This window comes from Myxocyprinus asiaticus, chromosome 12, assembly GCF_019703515.2.
Source record: "Myxocyprinus asiaticus isolate MX2 ecotype Aquarium Trade chromosome 12, UBuf_Myxa_2, whole genome shotgun sequence".
Taxonomy (NCBI): Eukaryota; Metazoa; Chordata; class Actinopteri; order Cypriniformes; family Catostomidae; genus Myxocyprinus; species Myxocyprinus asiaticus.
Window position 1 is genome coordinate 18,823,700 of NC_059355.1, and position 21,186 is coordinate 18,844,885.

The following is a 21,186-nucleotide window of genomic DNA, read 5'->3' on the forward strand; positions in this document are numbered from 1 at the left end:
ACAAATTTGGCTAACATTATGCCAAGACATTGAAGATGTTAAAATGAGAAAGAATTTTTGATGAATTGAACAATGTTGCCATGGCGAGGCAATAAACTACACACACATCAAAGTTGTTAACCATTATGTCTGAGCAGAAGGTAAGACATAGTGTCTTGTTTTCAAATGCAAGTGTCCTCATGCCTTGTTATCCGAAAGCCAACGTTGGAAATAGACCCATGGTGCTTGGGCCCGTCATCCCTGCTTGCAGCTATATTTTTCCATGTTCCACTATATTTCACTGCACCCATTTTCTTGTTAATTCTGACATAAATGTTTTCAGAATTGAACATTCATGCGCTATTTGTTTGACAGTCAGTCGCATGATGGCGATGACAATTGCACCAAACTGTTCGGGAAAAAAACTGAGCAGAGGAGGAGGAGCGTTTTCTACACTGTGTGATAGATTAGATTCAGCAGCAGTGGAGCTGTGAGTTTGGATCGGGCCTGTTCGGAATCATTGCTCGGCTTTAACTCATATTCAGATCAGATCAGTCATGGAGATCCAGAACCCATCGTCATCATCCAGATTCTGAAGAACAACATTCACATTTATAAGGACGACTGCTTTATCTCTTAAGAGAAATAATACATTTTCAGTTCCATTCAGTTTGATTTGGTAAGTACACACAGACAAAGTCTTCAGAATGCGACTGAAATCAGATACTGATTGCTTTATGTTTTAATTATTTATGTAATTTTGTAATTTACCGGCGGATCTTCGCTGAACTCGCTAAAAAGGTTTGCTAACGAAGTTAGCATGTCTGCGGTCTATCATAACAGTTTATAAATGTTCGCTTCGTGTTAAGTAATAGTATATTGGATAGCAAATCTACTAAAATACATAATTTGTTTGGATGTAAATGAGTAATAGTTTGAATTTAATGTGAGAGACGTCAAGAGATTGCGGGTTGGATGCTAATGCGCGTTAGCTGCATAGCTCAGGCTGATGTGACATTCATAATAAACATTAAAAGGAAGGGACATTTACAAATAATTTGTACTTATTTGTAAAGTGGAAACACAATTCTGATATATCTTATGGTAACAGATATGTCGGGAGTTGGTATTATGTTTATTTGATATGCATCTGAGCCCTTGGTTCGAGAATGCTTATGAAATTATGTCACAGTTAATTTATTTTGTGTTTTACTCAGATCACACCCATAAAAATGCTGGTAAATACAGTTTCATCTAGCTTAATGCAGTGTAGCTCACAGGAATGGTGCATATTTCTTAGATAATGAGATAGCCATAGCTCTAGACCCCGGTGTTATGATAGTATGTATTTTTGGAAGTACCGTACTGTTTTATTGGTTGATGTAGTGTGTTTTCATACGTTCCCAGTTGTGCTCCTCCCTTGTGACCTGTATAGAAATACGATGTAACTTGATTTAAAAATGTATCTTCTTTTCCTGCGTGCCAAAAGAAATCAACAAGGTAAGTGCTAAGGAAGTAACATGAATCAGAGGCTGAACATGTTTTTACTGGGGAGGTAATATTGAGAAATTTGCCTTAGCCATTGCTTGGTTCATATACATGGTACATACAACAGGACAGAGATAGAGTGTGAAACAGACAGCAATTCTCAAATGTTTATAAACAAATAAATGCAAAAAGAGTTATAAATGGCCAGTTTTATCTGTTGTTGATGGATAGCTTGTTTTGCTTGGATAAAATGCAAATATATATATATAAGCTTTCCAGATATAGGGAAACCACAATCCTAAAGAACCTAAACTTTCCCTCGTTCCTACATCTGTTTGTGTAATCAGGCAGCGGGATCGACACAACACTGACAGCCTGTAATGGACATTTCTGAAATTCCTTTCCTTCCAACAGTCTATGATCTACACAATTTCTATATTAGATACTACAGCCATACAGTCTTAAGCATTTACAAAATCGAAATTTATGGTGATTTGTACGTGTTTTTAATGATGATGTGTTTGTCTACAGGTTGAGCTGATTTGCTTGTATGTATGGTGTAATATTAATTTTGAGAAACATGTCCAAATTTGGCAGTTTTATTATTTAAGAAGCAATATTTGACTGCTTTCCTCACTTTGTCTTTTATTTTTTAATAGGTTGTTGGCACCGTTGTAGGCCTTGCCATGGTGCAGAAGTATCAGTCCCCTGTGAGGGTGTACAAACATCCTTTTGAGCTGGTCATGGCGGTAAGTGTCAACCACAATCTTAACACTCCATAACACGTTATTGTAGTCACTTAAATTTTCTATAACCATCAAGCTACGGATAGATTAAATAGTGAGCCATCATCCTGTTTTCTTTCAATTTAAGGTGTCCCTAAAGGCAGATCATTGTCTTTTGTGGCAGTCTCACACACATGAATGTGAAATGGTGTTGGTATTTTTTTTTAATTATTATTATTTTTAACAGAGATCACTATGCTTGTAGTAGTCCATTTGCAGGTTTAAAGATTGACTATGCACACATGTTTCTAGTAAGTGCAGAGTTCTCAGCGTATGTAGTGTGGAGAAAAAGGAAAGCTATTTTAGCTCTCAAACCGGTGGCTTACAGCACAGAACAGCAGTTTCTTTAGTATGTTGTCAGATCAGCACTGTAATTGCAGTGGGAACAAGCACAGTTTGTCATCCTGTAGGGATGTTGAGAGCTGTGGGTAGTCATCATTGCAGTATGCAATAACAGGGCCTCACTAGAACAGGATGTTCCTTCATGATCAGCAAGCTCTCCAATAGCAACATTTTATACCACTGCCTGATAACCGCACTCACATAGTTTTGCACTTTTAGTAAGTAGTCACCAGCATTGAACATTGTTGTCCCTAGATCAGTTGTACTGATGTCAGAGCAGCCATAGCACAGTATTCCCTAACCTGCTGAAATGTTGTGAGATCAGTGCTGTTGTTGGTGATGATTCACCGGTAGTAGAAAAACAGCTGCAAAGAGAAAGTGGAAGTTAACTTAGATTTTGAACTTGCTTTGGCTAACTTTCTGAAGTTCCATGTGAATTTGTCCAAATAATATTTAATGAACGAATGTCAAAAGCATTTTGTGTTACACATAGGGGTGTAAATGTTTGCACTGGCAATAATTTGATTAGATTACGATTCTTTGCCTAACGATTATGATGTAACTTGAAATCTGAAATTTGTTCGTAATTCAATTAGATTATTTTAGAACGATTCATATTTATATTTAAAAAAAAAATATGTATTAGACTTGAGCACTAGAGTTACATATGCATTTAGGCAGGGCTCAACATTAAGCATTGTCATGTGCTTATCCTCCGGACAAGTAAATAGGTCATTCACTTGTCCGAGTAAAAAAAGTTACTTGTCCGGAGAGAAAAAAGGACATTTAAGTTACATGCTCAAGTAACGTGTCAAAGTTTATGTTGTATATTTTTCTAAATTTATGACCGATGCCCAACCTAAGAGTGTACCTATGCAATCAACTCAATTCTCTGCGACAAATATAAACTGCACTAGGTTGGAGAGGAGGCTGTTGTCATATGATAATTATTTTATGTTACATATGGTAGTCAAATAAAGAAAAGCTTCCATCGCCACCATTAACAGCAGGGGTGCTCACACATCTATGGAATGAGATCTACTTTTTCATCATGTTAATGCAGCAAGATCTACCATGTACAATAAAGGCTATACATTATCACAATACCAAAATTTCAGTAGTCGGTAGTGAAATGTGACGATTCTCAATACCAGCTTCAAAACCACCACAAATAATAACACTAATATGTTAATTATGGAAGAATGGTTTCAAGTTCTTAAGTAATTATTCAACATTAGGAAACAGTCATAAACATCAATGAATAGAAATAGATAAAAGCTAATAGAACAACAAATACAAATTAAGAAAATTCAGTGCTTTTTTAAAAAAAAAAAAAAAAAAATGTAACAGCAGTATCAAATATTCAAGTAAACATTCAGAATGAAATGCATCATAAAACTACTACTGGTCTTCACTGTATGATTATAATACATTAATACTTTTTAAAGCTACTAAAGTTACCCAGTCAAGAGCAGTGAGTGTTTTTTTGTTATGGATGTTTGATTATTATAATGACACACTACACTAGTGGACAGCAGGTCTATTAGCTTACATTTATACTTACAAGTCTGACATTTTAATACAAATCAGCTTTTTTCTCCACTGTTTACGTTCACTTTAGACATCACTCTCTGTGTTTACATGAATACCTCACCAGGACAGGCATTTGGCGGAATTTTGAAATTTGTTTGACTGTTCAGGCGCGCATTAGTGCGAGCATTTTCAGAACACGCGCATGTTGTTCAGCATACACACCATACACCGCCTGTCAATCAAACAGGGTGCAGCTGTTACTAGATCACTAGTGAATTATAAAATTGTGTGCTCTGGATTACTTTCAATAGCAGAATAAGTATATGAACTTTCTAAAAAGTGACACAGGCCTAGGCTATCACAAATATAGCTGGTTATTTTTTTGTTATTGAAGTTTTAATTAGTCTGCTTGTCCGGTCAGGCAAGTAAAATTCTCTTTCACTTGCCCCTTCAAAAATCCACTTGTCCCTGACAAGCGTTAATATCTATCCCTGATTTAGGACCAAGGAGGTTGGGCTTTGGCTATGTGTGGCTGCATAAATAAGCAGAAAAATAATACTAATTTTGCATGTATTAGAAATCTGATATGGATAAAGGATAACATAATTCAACATAATGACTTGATGCAAACACACACACAAACAGACAGTTTGTAAACCCTTGTAATATGTAGTTTTGTTGTCATGTAATGTTAACAGTTATTGCACCAATAATTGCAAATGCTATATGTCATGTGCAGAGCAGACAGATAAGGCCCATGTTTAAATCAAGCAAGGTGGTTTTACCTGCAAGTTCCCTATTCATTTTCAAAGAGAGAAATGGCAGAATGGTGGCAGTTCCGCTTGTTAAGCACGTGCCACGTGTCATTGGCCAGTCAAAGATACTGTAAATTTAATCAACAAGCATTTAGCTTTTTACTGGTTAGTTCCCTTCAGAACAGTCTGAAATCACTCCCTGTTGTGCACTATGTGGCATTCACCTTAAAGAGAGGTAGTGAATGAGTGAATGATTTCCTTCATTCACATTTATTTAGGCTTTATTCTAATTGTGGATTAACTATTTTATGAAGAAATAACACATTTTAAGGAGATATGTATAAAGCAAAATAAACATAATATATGGAGATGAAAGCCATGGCAATTTATTTAAAATGGTCAAATGGATGCAAACAGTTATGAATAATGACACAGAAAGCCAAACTCGGCAGCATTCATCCATCCATCCATTTACCCGCTTGTCCTGTGTTGGGTAGGGAGTGAACTCGGCAGCATGATCTTTCTTAAAGTGCTCTTTTTTTTTTTTTTTTCTTTAATCTTGCATGCTCTATGCCTGTTGCGAGAAGGCTTGTGAAATCTGAGACTGTATCTATATCACTTTAGGTAGAAATATTGTAATGATAATTGGTTCTTTGTGATATCGATGTATTGCGGCATCTATGCATATTTACACCCCTAGTTACACACCTAAACATTGTTTAGTTTTGCATCCTGAGCTTTGGGTTTCATTCAGACTTCAAGTCAAGTCATATTTATTTGTTTAACGCTTTTCACAACACACATCGTTTCAGAGCAGCTTTACAGAAAATAATGCTGTAACAGAAAATGAAGCTGTAGTGTCTTAAAGTCTTCATTGTGCATTTTGACTTCACTTATTCTGTTTAAAGACTGAAATTTAAAGCCATTTTGTTTAAAGCCCAAGAGCCGCACAGAAACAAACATGCCCAAAAACTAGGGATGTTAATGAATAATCGCTGATGGATTATTTGTTGTTAATAATTTGATTGATAAGCTTATCGATCGTCGATAAATCAATTTCAGCACAAATGCGTTCAGTTATCATTCCAGCAGATAGAGAAAAGACCGTCTTATCTGCCATGAGCGTGCTGCATGTTACGTCCTGTCAGCAACAAAATATAAAAACGCTGTTTGTAAAGATGAAACGGGGGTCATGACACGTGCTCATGAGAGGGATGAGGTAAGCTCGTTGGTAAGGTCACGTGGAGGAGGAGGCAGGAAGCGCGTCATTGTTTACAAGAGGAGCAGCGCTGTACAAAGTTTAATTGTCTTTGCTGTAGATTTGTATTGTTCAAAATGGTTGTTTGGCATGTGTATCTTGGATGCTTCAACCTTCAGAAACCCCAAAGAAAATGCATGCCGGGAAAAAAATAAACTTTTCATCGATTGCTTATACATGATGATGAGCGATTGAAGCTCTGGCTTATCGCGCTGAACCTGGATATCAGTACACACCTACATTCTCTCAAATTTTGGAGGGTGTGCAGTGAACATTTTACCCCTGAGGATTTCAGACCATCGAAAGAAACAAAGGGTTGATATCTGAATTCATCGGCTGTGCCCGTGCTGTTTTTCCAGCGAACTCAGGTATGTGTGAAAACATTGTCATTCTTACGCCTCCCTCAGTGCTCCGCTCATCACCCGATTTCTAATTCACCACACCTACACTCAATTCACTTGCTCATCACTGGCTGCATAAATAAGTTTGTGAAGCTTTTCTTCTGTGTGATATCACCTGTACCATTGATCTCACTGTGTAAATCCTGTGAATCTCAGTAAATGCTCTTGCACTTGGTTTCACTAACTACAACTTGTGTGGCTTGAATTCCTGACATATAGCACAAGTAGATAATGCAACGGCATTGCTCCAAAATAAAGGATGGTTATTTACTGCAGTAATTTTTTATTATTATTATTTGGAAATTATTTTTATTTTATATTGTTTAGAAATTGTTTTGGACTTTGGTTTGTGAACGGCACTTGGTCTGTGGTTTGTGCAAGTTTCTCTTGTAAACAATGACGCGCTTCCTGCCTCCTCCACATGACGCATGACCTTATCAATGAGGTTATGTCATCCCTCATGAGCGTGCATCACAGAGATGTACGGAATTGAACATCTGTAGTTAAGTATATAAGTATTGTTTTGTTTCTAAAAATAATCAATCGTTTGGGTTCAGAAGAACTTTATTTGTCGACTGGAGTGTGGATTATTTTGATGCACCCTAAATATGCATTTTGGACAATCAAAAAATGGAGGACATTCACTTGTATTGTTTAAAGGAGGAGGCCTGAAATGAAATCCTAAAAATCTTAAATTCTGTTTTGATGAAGAAAAACTCAGATACATCTTGGATGGCCTGAGGGTGAGTAAACTATCAGCAAATCTTAATTTTTGGGTGAACTATTCCTTTAACGTTAACAATTGTTGATTAAGAACATTTCTTAAAATTTGCAACCCTACTTAAAACGTGAAGATGTGAACTCATTACACTGACTAGTCCCATCTGAAGACCTTGAGATGACACCTAAAGGCAGCTATGTGTTTCCTGCTCATGTGCGCACGGCTTCTGTTCAAAATAGCTCCATGCTTGAGGGGTTTGTGATAGAGATGGTCTCACCCATGGAAGGACTGCAGTGGGTTCTGATAAATAGGCCACTTAACATGGAGAAGAGCTCCAAAAAAGAAACTGGTGAACAGAGACACATTCCCTTAATTTGTTCGTTCGGGCTGAGCCATGACATTTCAAGAGAAAATTATGTAATGGTGATCTGATGTTTTCTGTAATTCATATTGTCCCACAAACAATCACTGTCCAGCTGTTAAGAAAGAATAAGTGGCATTAAGATCATCCTTATGATTATTTTTCCAGCCATTGTTTCCAGCTAAATATATAGCTTCATTGCAATGAAAATGGCTAAGTTTACATGTACACCAATACTCTTATTGCATTAATCAGAGTATAAGGAATAATTAGATTAAGATGTTTACATGATTTGGGCAAACCTCTTCAATCCCATTTACATGCAGCTTGCTAATACTCTGATTATTCACTGAGAAATGTGATGTTTTAAAGCTTTTTTATAAAATAACATTATTACAAAGAACATCTGGTTGCAAATATGTATCTTTAAATACAGCTTGGCATAAGGACAATTAGTCAGTCAGTTTGAGTTTTTTGAACAAATTATTAAAAGAACCGTTTCATAACAATCATTTTTGACTACTGTACATTGGATGCACTGTCTGTTTTGATTCACTAAAAATAATCGGTTCATAAGAGTCATTTGTTTGTCGGGCTACACTGGTTGCTCTGTGGAATCGTGTTTTGTGGTCCGATGAGTCCACATTTAAAATAGTTTTTGGAAAAAAAACAGCCTTCATTTTCTCTGGGCCAAAGACGAAAAGGATTATCCAAGCTGACATAAGTGTCAGGTCCAAAAACCGGTGTCTGTAACGGAATGGGGATGTGTCAGTGCATAACTGTCCGAATCAGAGTGTGATTGTTCCCGGCACCCCCCTTCAGTGTTGATCTGGTTTCAGACTCGCATATGATTTTGTCAAACCCTTGTGATTTCCATCATCAACTTGACATGATGGGAAACACAACGAGGGTCGCTAAATGTGTGTTCACCAGAGTGAACAACACTTGTGCGTCTGTGTATAGCATGCTGTAATCAGCAGTTGTACATGTCCAGGAGAAGGCGACTATATCTAATGTTCAAAAATTCTTTTTTTTGAGGACACAGCTGGTTGCACTCTCACTCAGGCACGTTTATAAAAGGCACATCACCTCTTCCGTGTCCCATAACGTTCCCCTGCCACTCATGCATGTGTGTGTGATTGTTTTTGTGCAACTGATGATGTCATGCTTAAATTGGCAAAAATGCATGTGCAAATTATTTTACTTCCTGAAGAAGTGCGGACCCGAGTACAGGTTTCTTATTCACTCATTCGAACTGCGCACCAGTTTCAATTTTTCAGTTCCAGTTGCAACTGAACTCAAACCACATCCTACAGTTAGTTTTGGTTCATTACCACAGTCCACTCCCCAGTCTGCAGAACAGCTTTCACATTACCAATTTTTCATGCGATGTTTCGTACTAAACTGCCAATGTGAAAACCCCCAGAGAATCATAGGAATTAGAATCCCAGCATCTTGTGGATCACAAATGTCCTGACAGAATGCCCGGTCCTGTGTTTCTCATTATCCCTGAATCCCAAGAATTAGTTCCCTAAGCCATCCTCACCCACCCATATGAGACTGTGCTAATCCGCAGAGACAAAACACCATTGGCTCTAAAATTAATGCCCTGAGTACAACATGTGCACCAGGAGAAACCTGATCTGTGCTTTTTTTTTTTTTTTTTTTTTTTTTTTTTGGATCAAATCCTGTATAGTTTCCCGATGCCATCAGAGACTAGAAAACAGGTCATTGTTTAATGCTTAGATAAAGTATGTAATTTCTGCTCCACTAACAACAGCGATCGGCTGATCGTGCTTAGATACAGGGCCGATCCCTTTTTATTTTTTTTAGCACACACGAAATCACACAAACACTGATACTCTAATGAATGAATACTTGTTTAGCCTTTGAAGCAAAACATTACGGCCACTGGAGGATTGATTTTTGCCAGTTCTAAGCATTTGGAAATTTACACTTTCAGACATGCTGCGATTCAGATGACTATTCTGGTTTGGTTTAAAATTTTTATATTATATGTGTATGAACTGTAAGGTGCCCATTTTCAAGAGTCATTATGATAGTAATTCTGACTCACTGTACAGTTAGAGACCGAGAACAAAGATGCTGCAAACGGATGTTAAAATGAATTAAACATAAAGATACAAGTACAAATCTGAATATACTTTATGTAATGTGATTTGCAACAGTCAGGCATTGTGTGGAGCGATTGAGACAGTTTCACTCACCCCAACATGCGCACTCTCAATCTCTCATCAGTCACTCCTCCCGCCACTGTTGTGAGAACCCCGATTTAAAGGTGCTTCAAGCAATTTTAGCAGTTCTGAAACTTCCACCAGACCAGCTGTTGAATTAGGCACGCCCCTCTTTTCAAAACCCTGCACTCCAAAAACACACACAGACACACTAGAGACCTGTGTGTTGGAGCAGATGGGTCCCTCTTAGCATTTTACCGTCCAACCCTGAATGTTTTTTTGTTTGTCAGATTTTTCCCCTTTTTCACCCAATTTGGAATGCCCAATTCGCAATGTGCTTTTAAGTCCACGTGGTCGTGTAGTAATTCGCCTCAATCCAGGTGATTGGTCTTTTGATTGATCAATCTTATCATGTGGCTTGTTGAGCACATTGCCACGGAGACATAGTGTGTGTGGAGGCTTCACGCCATCCACCGCGGCATCCACACTCAACTCACCACGCGCCCCACCGAGAACGAACCACATTATTAGCGACCACGAGGATGTTACCCCATGTGACTCTACCCTCCCTAACAACCGGGCCAATTTGGTTGCTTAGGAGACCTGGCTGGAGTCACTCAGCACACCCTGGGATTCGAACTAGCGAACTCCAGGGGTGGTAGCCAGCATCTTTTACCACTGAGCTACCCAGGCCCCCTTAACCCTGAGTGTTTTGCGGGAGCAGGACATCGTACCAGCACTTATAGGAGCACATATGGGCTGCCCTGTGGACGAGCACAATGATTGACAGATTGACTTATGATTGGCTAAAAATCTGCAGACATCTTTTATCCTGCTCTTTACTGAGACTTTGGCTGTTTTAGAGACAGGTGTGATATTTCATGGTACCTATTTCAGTGATATCTGACAGATAATGGGGAAGGTTTTGGCATGTCATTTCATAAAAAAATCCATTACAGCACATTTAAATCAGAGCTGTATGTTTGTTGCAGTACCACTAATAATAACAGCAATAACAGTTTAACCTTCAATTACAGCACCCCGCAGTTGCTTAATTAGTGATTTGCGTTACAGCAAAATGAAAAAGATGGTAAACAAATCATTAATGCTAACGATTTCTCAGTTTTGGAGCTTGTAATGGATATTATTTTAGAACATATCTCTGTTTTGCATGATGCTCTGCTGGTGTTTACTGGTTGCCAGTATGTCACACTGATATTTGATAGTGACATCATAACTATTCATAACTGTTTTCAAATCAAATACATGTTAGCATTTCACAAATATTGTACAGTATATTGAATGTAATTTTACAGCGTGGGGAATAAACACGTAACTGCAGCATTTAACTTGTAAAAGTGTGGCAAGGGGCACTTTAAAAATATATATCGGTGATCAGATCGGTAATGGCCGATGACGGTGTTAAATTATTGAAGATTGGTATCGGCCTAAAAATTCCTGATCAGTGCACCACTTTTTTTTCTTTCTTACTGAACCACTCAGAGGCATAAATGGGCCTTTGTGGGCTACTGTATGATTGGAAATTATCATAAATTTGGTCATTTAAGTTTGGTGCCATTAGTTGTGCAGAAATTACACTCTTGTCCTATAATGTTAATGTTGGTTTAAATGTCCATATCAGTATTTGAAATGGGTGTTGTTTTGTGATGCTGTTTGTTTTTCAGAGGGAAGAAAATTGACGAATGACAATGAATTTTGTGCTGTTTTTTTATTTTGTATTTATGTTGGACATGTTTTTTTTTTTTTTTCCGGAATGAATTGCATGAGGAAGGTTGTGTCCTGTGTTTGCGTGGGAGACGTTGGCATGTTATGAAGCCCAGTTTAAGCCTGAGACAATGATCGTGATTGTTACCCTGATATAAAAGAGTCCCCTTATTTGCAGTTTGTCATGGCTGTTCCAGAATGCTGATGTTAGTGAGAATGCTGTCTGAAGTTCTAGAAAATGCTCAGATGAACACAAGTGAGCTGAATTATGGGTTTTGAGCAGGTATTGCTCTAGGTTGTTTTATTGTTCATTTATTTTAAATTTTTTGAACAGTTATTGATGCAAAAAAAAAAAAAAAACACAAATTGCTAAGGGTTCAGGTGTTGAACTAGGGCTAAGCGATGATAAAAAAAAAAATCTAAATCTGAAATGAACTAGTGCGATTATTAGAGAGAGACCGTTAATCGGATTTACTGATGGCTTTTCAGATATTTGTAATTAATCGTCATCATTTTTTAACATCTGATTTACTGATAAATGGCACCATCTGGTGGGTATGTGCCCAGAGGCTCTACTGTGCGTGCAACAGGAAACAGCGTTCACTGGTAAACTAACTTGTTATTTTGGTCACCATATGCAGTCAGAGCTTTTAACAAAATACACTTGTGTAAAACCCCTGACATTATATTAACATTATATTAATGTATACTGTAAGAATTATTTAGATTCTGCATAAATTAATGAATGAACCTTACATTTATATAGCGCTTTTCTGACACTACACTCAAAGTGCTTTACACAGTGAACAGGGGACTCTCCTCAACCACCACCAGTGTGCAGCATTCACCTGGATTATGTGATGGCAGCCATAGTGCACCAGTACGCTCACCACACACCAGCTATTGGTGGAGAGGAGGGAGTAGAATTATAGAGCCAGTTAATGGATGGGGATTATTAGGAGGCCTTGATTGAGAAGGGCCAGTGGGGGGAATTTGGCCAGGACACTGGGGTTACACCCCTACTCTTAACGAGATGTGCCCTGGGATTTTTAATGACCCCAGAGAGTCAGGACCTCGGTTTAACGTCTCATCCGAAGGATGGTACCTTTTTACAGTATAGTGTCCTTGTCACTATACTGGGGCATTAGCACCCACACAGATAGCAGGGTGAGCACCCCCTGCTGGCCTCTCTAATACCTCTTCCAGCAGCAACCTTAGTTTCCCCAGGAGGTCTCCCATCAAGGTACTGGCCAGGCTCAACCCTGCTGAGTTTCAGTGGGCAACCGGTCTTGAGCTACAGGGTGATATGGCTGCTGACTCATAAATCATCATCCATATAACCACAACTCTAAAAGACAGTGTAAAATCTCTGTGATAAGATGCAAGAACTTTCAGGCTGCAAGAGACATTTTTTTAATCCTATTTATTTGTATTAATTAGGCCTATTACTTGAATCATGTAGTAATACATTTATATTATGGGCTCTCCAGTGGGGGCATGGGGGTTGACAAAGCCAACCAGACAGGGAAATTTGTGGGAGGAAATGGCCATTAGCACAACAAATTTGTGTCAAAAATTGCTTTTTTGTGAGAAGTTAAGTGCTGGTGTGTGATGTCCGTGAATGCATTTTGCTGCTGGGTTGGCTGCAGATGCACTGCTCATGGTAAAAACACTGAAAATAGCTAAATAAAATGTCCGTAAAATGGACAAGGTATCAGAGACAGGGAGGTGACAGCATTTCACCGGATTTGTAGTGAGCAACTTTGCAAACTGTCAGATACACACAGCCCTTTCAATGTTTCACCAAACTAAAAGCTCCAGGTGTGTGAAGTAAACACAGCACGTTCAGCTTTCCGGCAAAATAAAAGCTCCAGGTAAAGGTGAAGTAAATGGGACAGAAATATATTACTATTGCACAAAACAAATATAATAATAATAATAATAATAATTATTATTCAGGATTATATTGTTTTAATAAAATTCAACTGGGTTCCAAAAAGTGAGTTAGTTTAAATGGACCATTATATTTATGTAGTAAATGAGTAAAGTAAAAATATCAAATTGTTTTAAAAATGTGTGTGTGTGTATAGAATATGTATACAGGTGCATCTCAATAAATTAGAATGTCGTGGAAAAGTTCATTTATTTCAGTAATTCAACTCAAATTGTGAAACTCGTGTATTAAATAAATTCAATGCACACAGACTGAAGTAGTTTAAGTCTTTGGTTCTTTTAATTGTGATGATTTTGGCTCACATTTAACAAAAACCCACCAATTCACTATCTCAAAAAATTAGAATATGGTGACATGCCAATCAGCTAATCAACTCAAAACACCTGCAAAGGTTTCCTGAGCCTTCAAAATGGTCTCTCAGTTTGGTTCACTAGGCTACACAATCATGGGGAAGACTGCTGATCTGACAGTTGTCCAGAAGACAATCATTGACACCCTTCACAAGGAGGGTAAGCCACAAACATTCATTGCCAAAGAAGCTGGCTGTTCACAGAGTGCTGTATCCAAGCATGTTAACAGAAAGTTGAGTGGAAGGAAAAAGTGTGGAAGAAAAAAGATGCACAACCAACCGAGAGAACCGCAGCCTTATGAGGTTTGTCAAGCAAAATCGATTCAAGAATTTGGGTGAACTTCACAAGGAATGGACTGAGGCTGGGGTCAAGGCATCAAGAGCCACCACCCACAGACGTGTCAAGGAATTTGGCTACAGTTGTCGTATTCCTCTTGTTAAGCCACTCCTGAACCACAGACAACGTCAGAGGCGTCTTACCTGGGCTGAGGAGAAGAAGAACTGGACTGTTGCCCAGTGTTCCAAAGTCCTCTTTTCAGATGAGAGCAAGTTTTGTATTTCATTTGGAAACCAAGGTCCTAGAGTCTGGAGGAAGGGTGGAGAAGCTCATAGCCCAAGTTGCTTGAAGTCCAGTGTTAAGTTTCCACAGTCTGTGATGATTTGAGGTGCAATGTCATCTGCTGGTGTTGGTCCATTGTGTTTTTTGAAAACCAAAGTCACTGCACCCATTTACCAAGAAATTTTGGAGCACTTCATGCTTCCTTCTGCTGACAAGCTTTTTAAAGATGCTGATTTCATTTTCCAGCAGGATTTGGCACCTGCCCACACTGCCAAAAGCACCAAAAGTTGGTTAAATGACCATGGTGTTGGTGTGCTTGACTGGCCAGCAAACTCACCAGACCTGAACCCCATAGAGAATCTATGGGGTATTGTCAAGAGGAAAATGAGAAACAAGAGACCAAAAAATGCAGATGAGCTGAAGGCCACTGTCAAAGAAACCTGGGCTTCCATACCACCTCAGCAGTGCCACAAACTGATCACCTCCATGCTACGCCGAATTGAGGCAGTAATTAAAGCAAAAGGAGCCCCTACCAAGTATTGAGTACACATACAGTAAATGAACATACTTTCCAGAAGGCCAACAGTTCACTAAAAATGTTTTTTTTTATTGGTCTTATGATGTATTCTAATTTTTTGAGATAGTGAATTGGTGGGTTTTTGTTAAATGTGAGCCAAAATCATCACAATTAAAAGAACCAAAGACTTAAACTACTTCAGTCTGTGTGCATTGAATTTATTTAATACACGAGTTTCGCAATTTGAGTTGAATTACTGAAATAAATGAACTTTTCCACGACATTCTAATTTATTGAGATGCACCTGTATAATATTATTTTTATTTATATTCAGAGGTGAAATGCTATTATGCTTTTATTGTTGTAGTCTAATGATTAGGTTATCGGACATGTAAGCATCAAAATTATCGGGATCGGTTGTTAAAAATCAATGTCGGTAAATCTCTAGCAATTATCAAACTGCGAGGGCTGCTATTTAATTAAATTGATGACAAAGTGATTCTGTTGTTTGACTCACTTGAGTTGTTTCTCTCCAGCACATCACTAACTATATTTCCATCCAAGGGTTTTTTTTTTTGCAACAAAAGGTGTAGCACATCAAAAAGTTTACTGATATAGCTGATGGAAACGCAAATTATCGCTAAAATTTCACAAGTGTTGACATAATATTTTTCCGTTTAACTCTAGCGCATAAACTCTATGTTAATACTTCAAATGTCACGAAAAACTGGTTTGGAAACACTTCTTGTCTAGAAAATTGGAATTAATGCAAAAATATAGTGTCACATGACAGAATTTACCCCAATCATTAGCCTGTGTTAATCATGATGACAAGGTATACATCCTTGAAATCCAATTTATTGTACGAGAAGCATTGCTCGCACTGTTATGGGTTGGTCTTAATGGCATACCTGCACAGATCCGATGCTGCAAACACATCTGCGTCATGACACTTCCAGGAGTGCCAACACAAATATCTCGTATCATACTAGAACAAATGAATGGCCACGCTTTGTGATTAGTTTAATTGCTGTAGCCATCCGTTTATTTATAAAAGTTGCTTTTCCACACCATTCAAAATAATAGACAGCAGTCATGGAATTAGCCCACAATACAAAAAACATATTTCTAGGAGAAAAGCTTCACTGTGCTTTTTTTGGAACACTAATATAGCCCAATTCCATAAAATTGCTGTTTAGCTTCCTTTTGAAAAAAATGCCATTAAAATTCCCTGTATTAAATAAATTACCAAATGAAAAAAGCATTAAATTAAAAAAATAAATTGCCAAACGAAAAAATTATATTGTTAGGCCTATATAAACACCAACTTAAATTAGCCTTACCCTGTTTGAAAAAAGTGGGCTGAATGACATTCTCAATGTTCTACACTTTTTTTTATACAAAGACTATATACAATCAGAACTATTTGTCCAGTGCTGAGTTCACTTTCAGAAAACTAGCTTTTGAACATTTTAAAACTTTTAAATATTTTAAATCTAACCCTCTGTACCTCAGATTGCATTTGCTGAGCTTCTTCAGAAAATGTAAATTGCATTATGAAGCTAAAATTAATTTTAGATGACAATCAAGTTCAGTTGGTCGTTAAAAGTTGCTGGACAAATATGCAGGACATAATGCAGTTGTGATGGCAATGCTTTAGATGAATGTTCAAAATAGCCTATTGAATATCAGGAATGTATCATATATGTAAACCCTGATATTACACTGCATCAATTTTTCTTTAATAGCTGTGCACACAGCATATACACATAGATGGATGGTCATTATACTAAGACTGAAAGTTTCCCCCACTACTTGGTGCAGGTTGCCAGCTTGAACAGGGCCATGACGATTCGCTTTCATGTCGGAACCGGTTGCAACCTGTGATAGGCGCAACATCAGGACCAATATTACAATGACCATATGCAGATATACAAATCTGCATCAAATGCTGCACGCTCTGCATGTTATTCTTCCCTTATCAATAATGCCTCTTCCAGATCCAAAACACACTTTTCCACTGTTAACAAACTGTGTCCCCACCTGTGTCTGTTATTTCCGATTCTGATGAGCTCTGTCAGTCATTTCTTCAGTTCTTTCAAAATGAAATTAGTTCAGTATACAAACTTTCCCTCCTATCGTATCTTCAGATGCACCACAGGATTTCCTCACTGACCTCATGATTGGCACATTTTCTGACTTTGCCCCTTCTAGCCCACCTTCAATTACTGAGTTAAGAAATCAAATTCTACTTCCTGTCAGTTAGACCCGGCTCCCACTGCACTGCTTAAACATTGTCTGTGTGCCTATTTCCCTCCTCATCCACAGACTTCTTAGTACTGGTATTGTCCCTCTAGAACTAAAAACTGCAGCTGTCACCCCAGTTTTAAAAAAACCTGGCCTAGACCCCTCTGACCTTAAAAATTACCATCCTATTTCAAATCTCCCTTTCCTGTCCAAACTGATGGAAAAAGTGGTTGCCTCTCAGCTACAATCCTATCTGGCCTCACACAGTCTGAGTATTTTCAGTCTGGTTTCCGTCCACTCCATAGCACAGACTGCACTCATTAGAGTCGTTAATAATCTTCTAATGGTCGCAGAATCTGGTGCCCTCATTATTCTTGTTCTCTTAGATCTCCATTCTGCATTTGACACAATCTCACACAGCATACTCATTTCTCGCCTCTCTGCTATTGGCATTTCTGGTACTGTACTATCCTTGTTCAATTCTTATCTCTCTGACTGTCAGTGCTACATCAATATTCGTCAGTCAAAATCTACTACAGCTCCTGTTCCTCGAGGTGTCTCTCAGGGTTCTGTTCTTGGTTCACTACTCCATCACTTATATGCATCCCCTGGGTCACATCATCACCAACACCACCGGCACTGACTCAACTTTTACTGTTATGCTGATGACACACAGCTTTATATCAGTTCAAAACCCACTGCCCCCTTTCCCACAAGCTCCTTATCTGCATGTATCAATTACATCAATACCTGGATGACCAATATTTTTCTCAAACTTAACACTGACAAAACTGTACTTAGTTGGTTCCACAAATCTTACATGTCGCCACTCTGTCAGACCCTCCTCTACAGTCAGAAACCTCTGTATTATTTTTTTTTTATTCTTCACTCTCCTTCCTCCCTCACATCTCTTCTCTCACAAAAGCTGGTTTCTTTCACCTCCGTGATATTGCCAGACTACAACCCATTCTCAATACAAAAGATGCAGAGACTCTTGTTCACACTTTCATCACTTCATGTCTCAACTACTGTAACGCCCTCTTTTCTGGTCTCCCCATCGAAACAATCAATAAACTACAACAAATTCAGAATTCTGCAGCTCGGGTTCTCACTTATTCCAAGAAATCATCTCAGATCGCCCCCATTTTACATAGACTATTATTATTACAGTCCTATCAGAAGGGCAACTGTTCCTTTTTGATTGCAGGTCCTCTTCTTCTGATTGCATTTATTTGTGATATTAAAATGACAGTAAGCTTGCTAATTTCAATGAATTGTCTGAAGTCATTTTTATTTGTATAGCGCTTTTCACAACACATGTTGTTTCAAAGCAGCCTTACAGAACATTTTGCATTAACAGTGTTGTGCGCTACATTCAGGAGCAGGTTTGGTTATTAGCAATAATCAATAATTATCAAAGATAATTATTCTTTATTAAAATCAATAGAACTTTGATTAGAATCAATGTTAGCATTTTAATCCTTTAAATCAACAATCATCTAAGATAACCATCAATTATCAAATTCAATAGATTATTAACTGTTATCAAAGATAATCATTAATTATTAAAATCAATGGAACATTGATTAGAATTAACACTAGCTTATTGATCCTTCAAATTCAACAATCATCAGATAATTATCAAAAGTAATAGAATATTAATAAGGATTAATATCGTTGGGGCACCACCCTTGAATCAGGGACTAATAACCAGACAGTATAACAGTCTCAGTATAGGATTGTTCTCTTAGGAAAATCAACGTCCGGAGAACATCGACATTCAAAAGAAAACAATGAAGGCTTGAATCCGAGCACTGGCATCCCCTTTGACACAGGTATATGCAAAACAAACCAAATCACTTCTCTTTGAAATATAACAAAGTGTATTGATGCAGTAATATAAATTAATAATCAATACAATGCTGTCAATAAACTTCCGACTTACATCTACAAACTAAACAGTGACATGATTAGATATGGTAACCAAAATAAGCCTATAACACATGAGAGGAAGGTATGTGTGTGTGTGTGTGTGTGTGTGAAAGGAGTGACACGCACAAAATGGCAGACGTGACTCTCGTGGAGAGTACGTCATGCGAGATTTCCAGCCGTGAATGTGGGCGGAGAGAAACCGGTTAATGGCTTCTGCCTGTTTACTGCGTGTTTCCGCTTGTACGATAACTAAGGGACAAAGCTGAGCTTTATCACCAAGTTATCTACTAGCCAAATGTGTGTGTGAGTATGTTTGTGAGGCGTCGCGTGTGTGTATGTGGTTAGTACGAGAGAGAGAGAATAAAGTGGCGGCACTGAAGCTGGTTTCGCGATCGTGGGAGAGAAAGCAGCTGTTAGTTTATCGCTCAGAGACGTGGTGAACGGCTTGTAAACCGTCCCGTGGTCTTTGGTTCTTTAATGGATAAACTCAGTGTGCCGGTCTCACCCGCGATGGCAGAAACAACAGTCCAACGTAGTTGGACTACAACACCGCAAAATCTAATTTGTGATAACAGTACATTACAGTAATACCTTAAGTATTATTAGCAGTAATGAGCGGACTCGGCGGTCCATAAACTGTACAAGCAATGACCTTGATACACAAGAATAACACACTATAATATTCTATCTCTGCCCAGCCGTAAACCTCTTACTTGAATCGCGTGAGGACATAGGTAGAATGTGTGTTCATCCATCATTTGTCTCCTACTCAGTTCCTTGAGGCTCGGGTGATGACGGGAGGCCGTTTCCTTGCTCTGTCGGCGGGTGGTACGGCTGCTGATTCTCGGCGGGCTGGCAGAGAAATCAGCGACATCGACTTGGTTGAAGAGAAATCTTCTTCACTTCTGTAGGCAAACGGATGAAGATGCGGATTGTTCAGTGGTCTCCTTCGGATCTGTTTGAGTATTCGGTGGAACACAGAGTAATCTCAACTCGTCCAGCGAGATGGAGATTTTTTTGGCCACAGTTTCAAGTCGTACGTTACTTCCTTTTGCAACGAGGCTACAACTGAGAGCAGCGATGAGCTGCATCTACGCACGGCACGCAAAGTTGCTGGAAGCGATGCCCAGAAGGATCTCAGAAGTATTTCTACTCCCGACGATGTCATGGTTGAGGGGCGTTCTGCCTTGTGCCTCATAAAATATGAGTTGAGAGTTCGATCCTTTGGAATTTCATACATAGGTGTAAAGTGAGCAAGGCATCTTGGGATTTGTAGTCTGTTTTGGACTCCCTTTGTTTGATTTTGGCGCGGTTGTTATCAGTAAGATTTTATGACTGTGTGTGTAGGCCTCAGTTAGGCTTTACGACTGTGTAGGCCTGCCTTTGTCTTATATCTGAATACATGAGGCCCAACAACAGAAAATGAAAACTGTAATATCTAGAAAGTCTTAGAATCATCATTGTGTAGTTTGATTAAATATGATTGTAAATTGTGAATAAAAATAAATAATTAAATCATAATTATATTTAGAACCCCAATGAGCAAGCTGAAGGCGACTCTGGCAAGGAACACAAAACTCCATAAGATGTTGGTTAATGGAGTAATATAATCTTGGGAGAAACCAGGCTCACTGTGGGGGTCAGTTCCCCTCTGGCTAACCAGCATGAATATAATGCCAATATTAGTTATTTATGTGCAGTGCAGGTCATGGTTTAAAATGAATAAACTAAGTAAGTGTTAAGGGCCAGTGTTTATACAAAGATTTTGTAGAAGAAGATGGTATTGTTTTGGAAGATTAATGATAAATATCTTTGAAGTTCAGCCTGGATGAACTGCAGAAGTTCACATTGATGCATTGTCCTTTGTTAATTGGCCGATGACGGCTTTTGTTGGCAAATTATTTAAAGTCTATGTATTCCATTTTGAGTGTAGTCCATCATTAGACCACGGTGATGCAGGCAGAGATCAGTGAGGTGCATCGCAGTTCAACCAGCAGTTCATTTCGGTAAGGTCTATCCCAAATCCAAAGTTCGGGCAGTGGCATATGAAGTATCCCATATCTTATGGTTGGAGTCGGCATCAGT

The 21,186-nt window shown here is 38.4% G+C and overlaps 1 protein-coding gene across 2 annotated transcripts in view; it reads left to right on the top strand.

Moving 5' to 3' along the window:
• The first annotated feature begins 415 nt into the window (after positions 1–415).
• Positions 416–21,186, top strand: part of si:dkey-237i9.1 (SEC14-like protein 1) — a 110,103-nt gene continuing 89,332 nt past the window's right edge. The window contains exons 1-2 of one of the 2 annotated variants that reach the window (XM_051712053.1): positions 416–658; positions 2,127–2,216. In XM_051712053.1, the coding sequence (XP_051568013.1) occupies positions 2,154–2,216 (63 nt within the window). In that variant the 5' untranslated portion in view covers positions 416–658; positions 2,127–2,153. The remainder of the gene's footprint in view (positions 659–2,126; positions 2,217–21,186) is intronic. The other variant, XM_051712054.1, reaches the window with a different exon arrangement.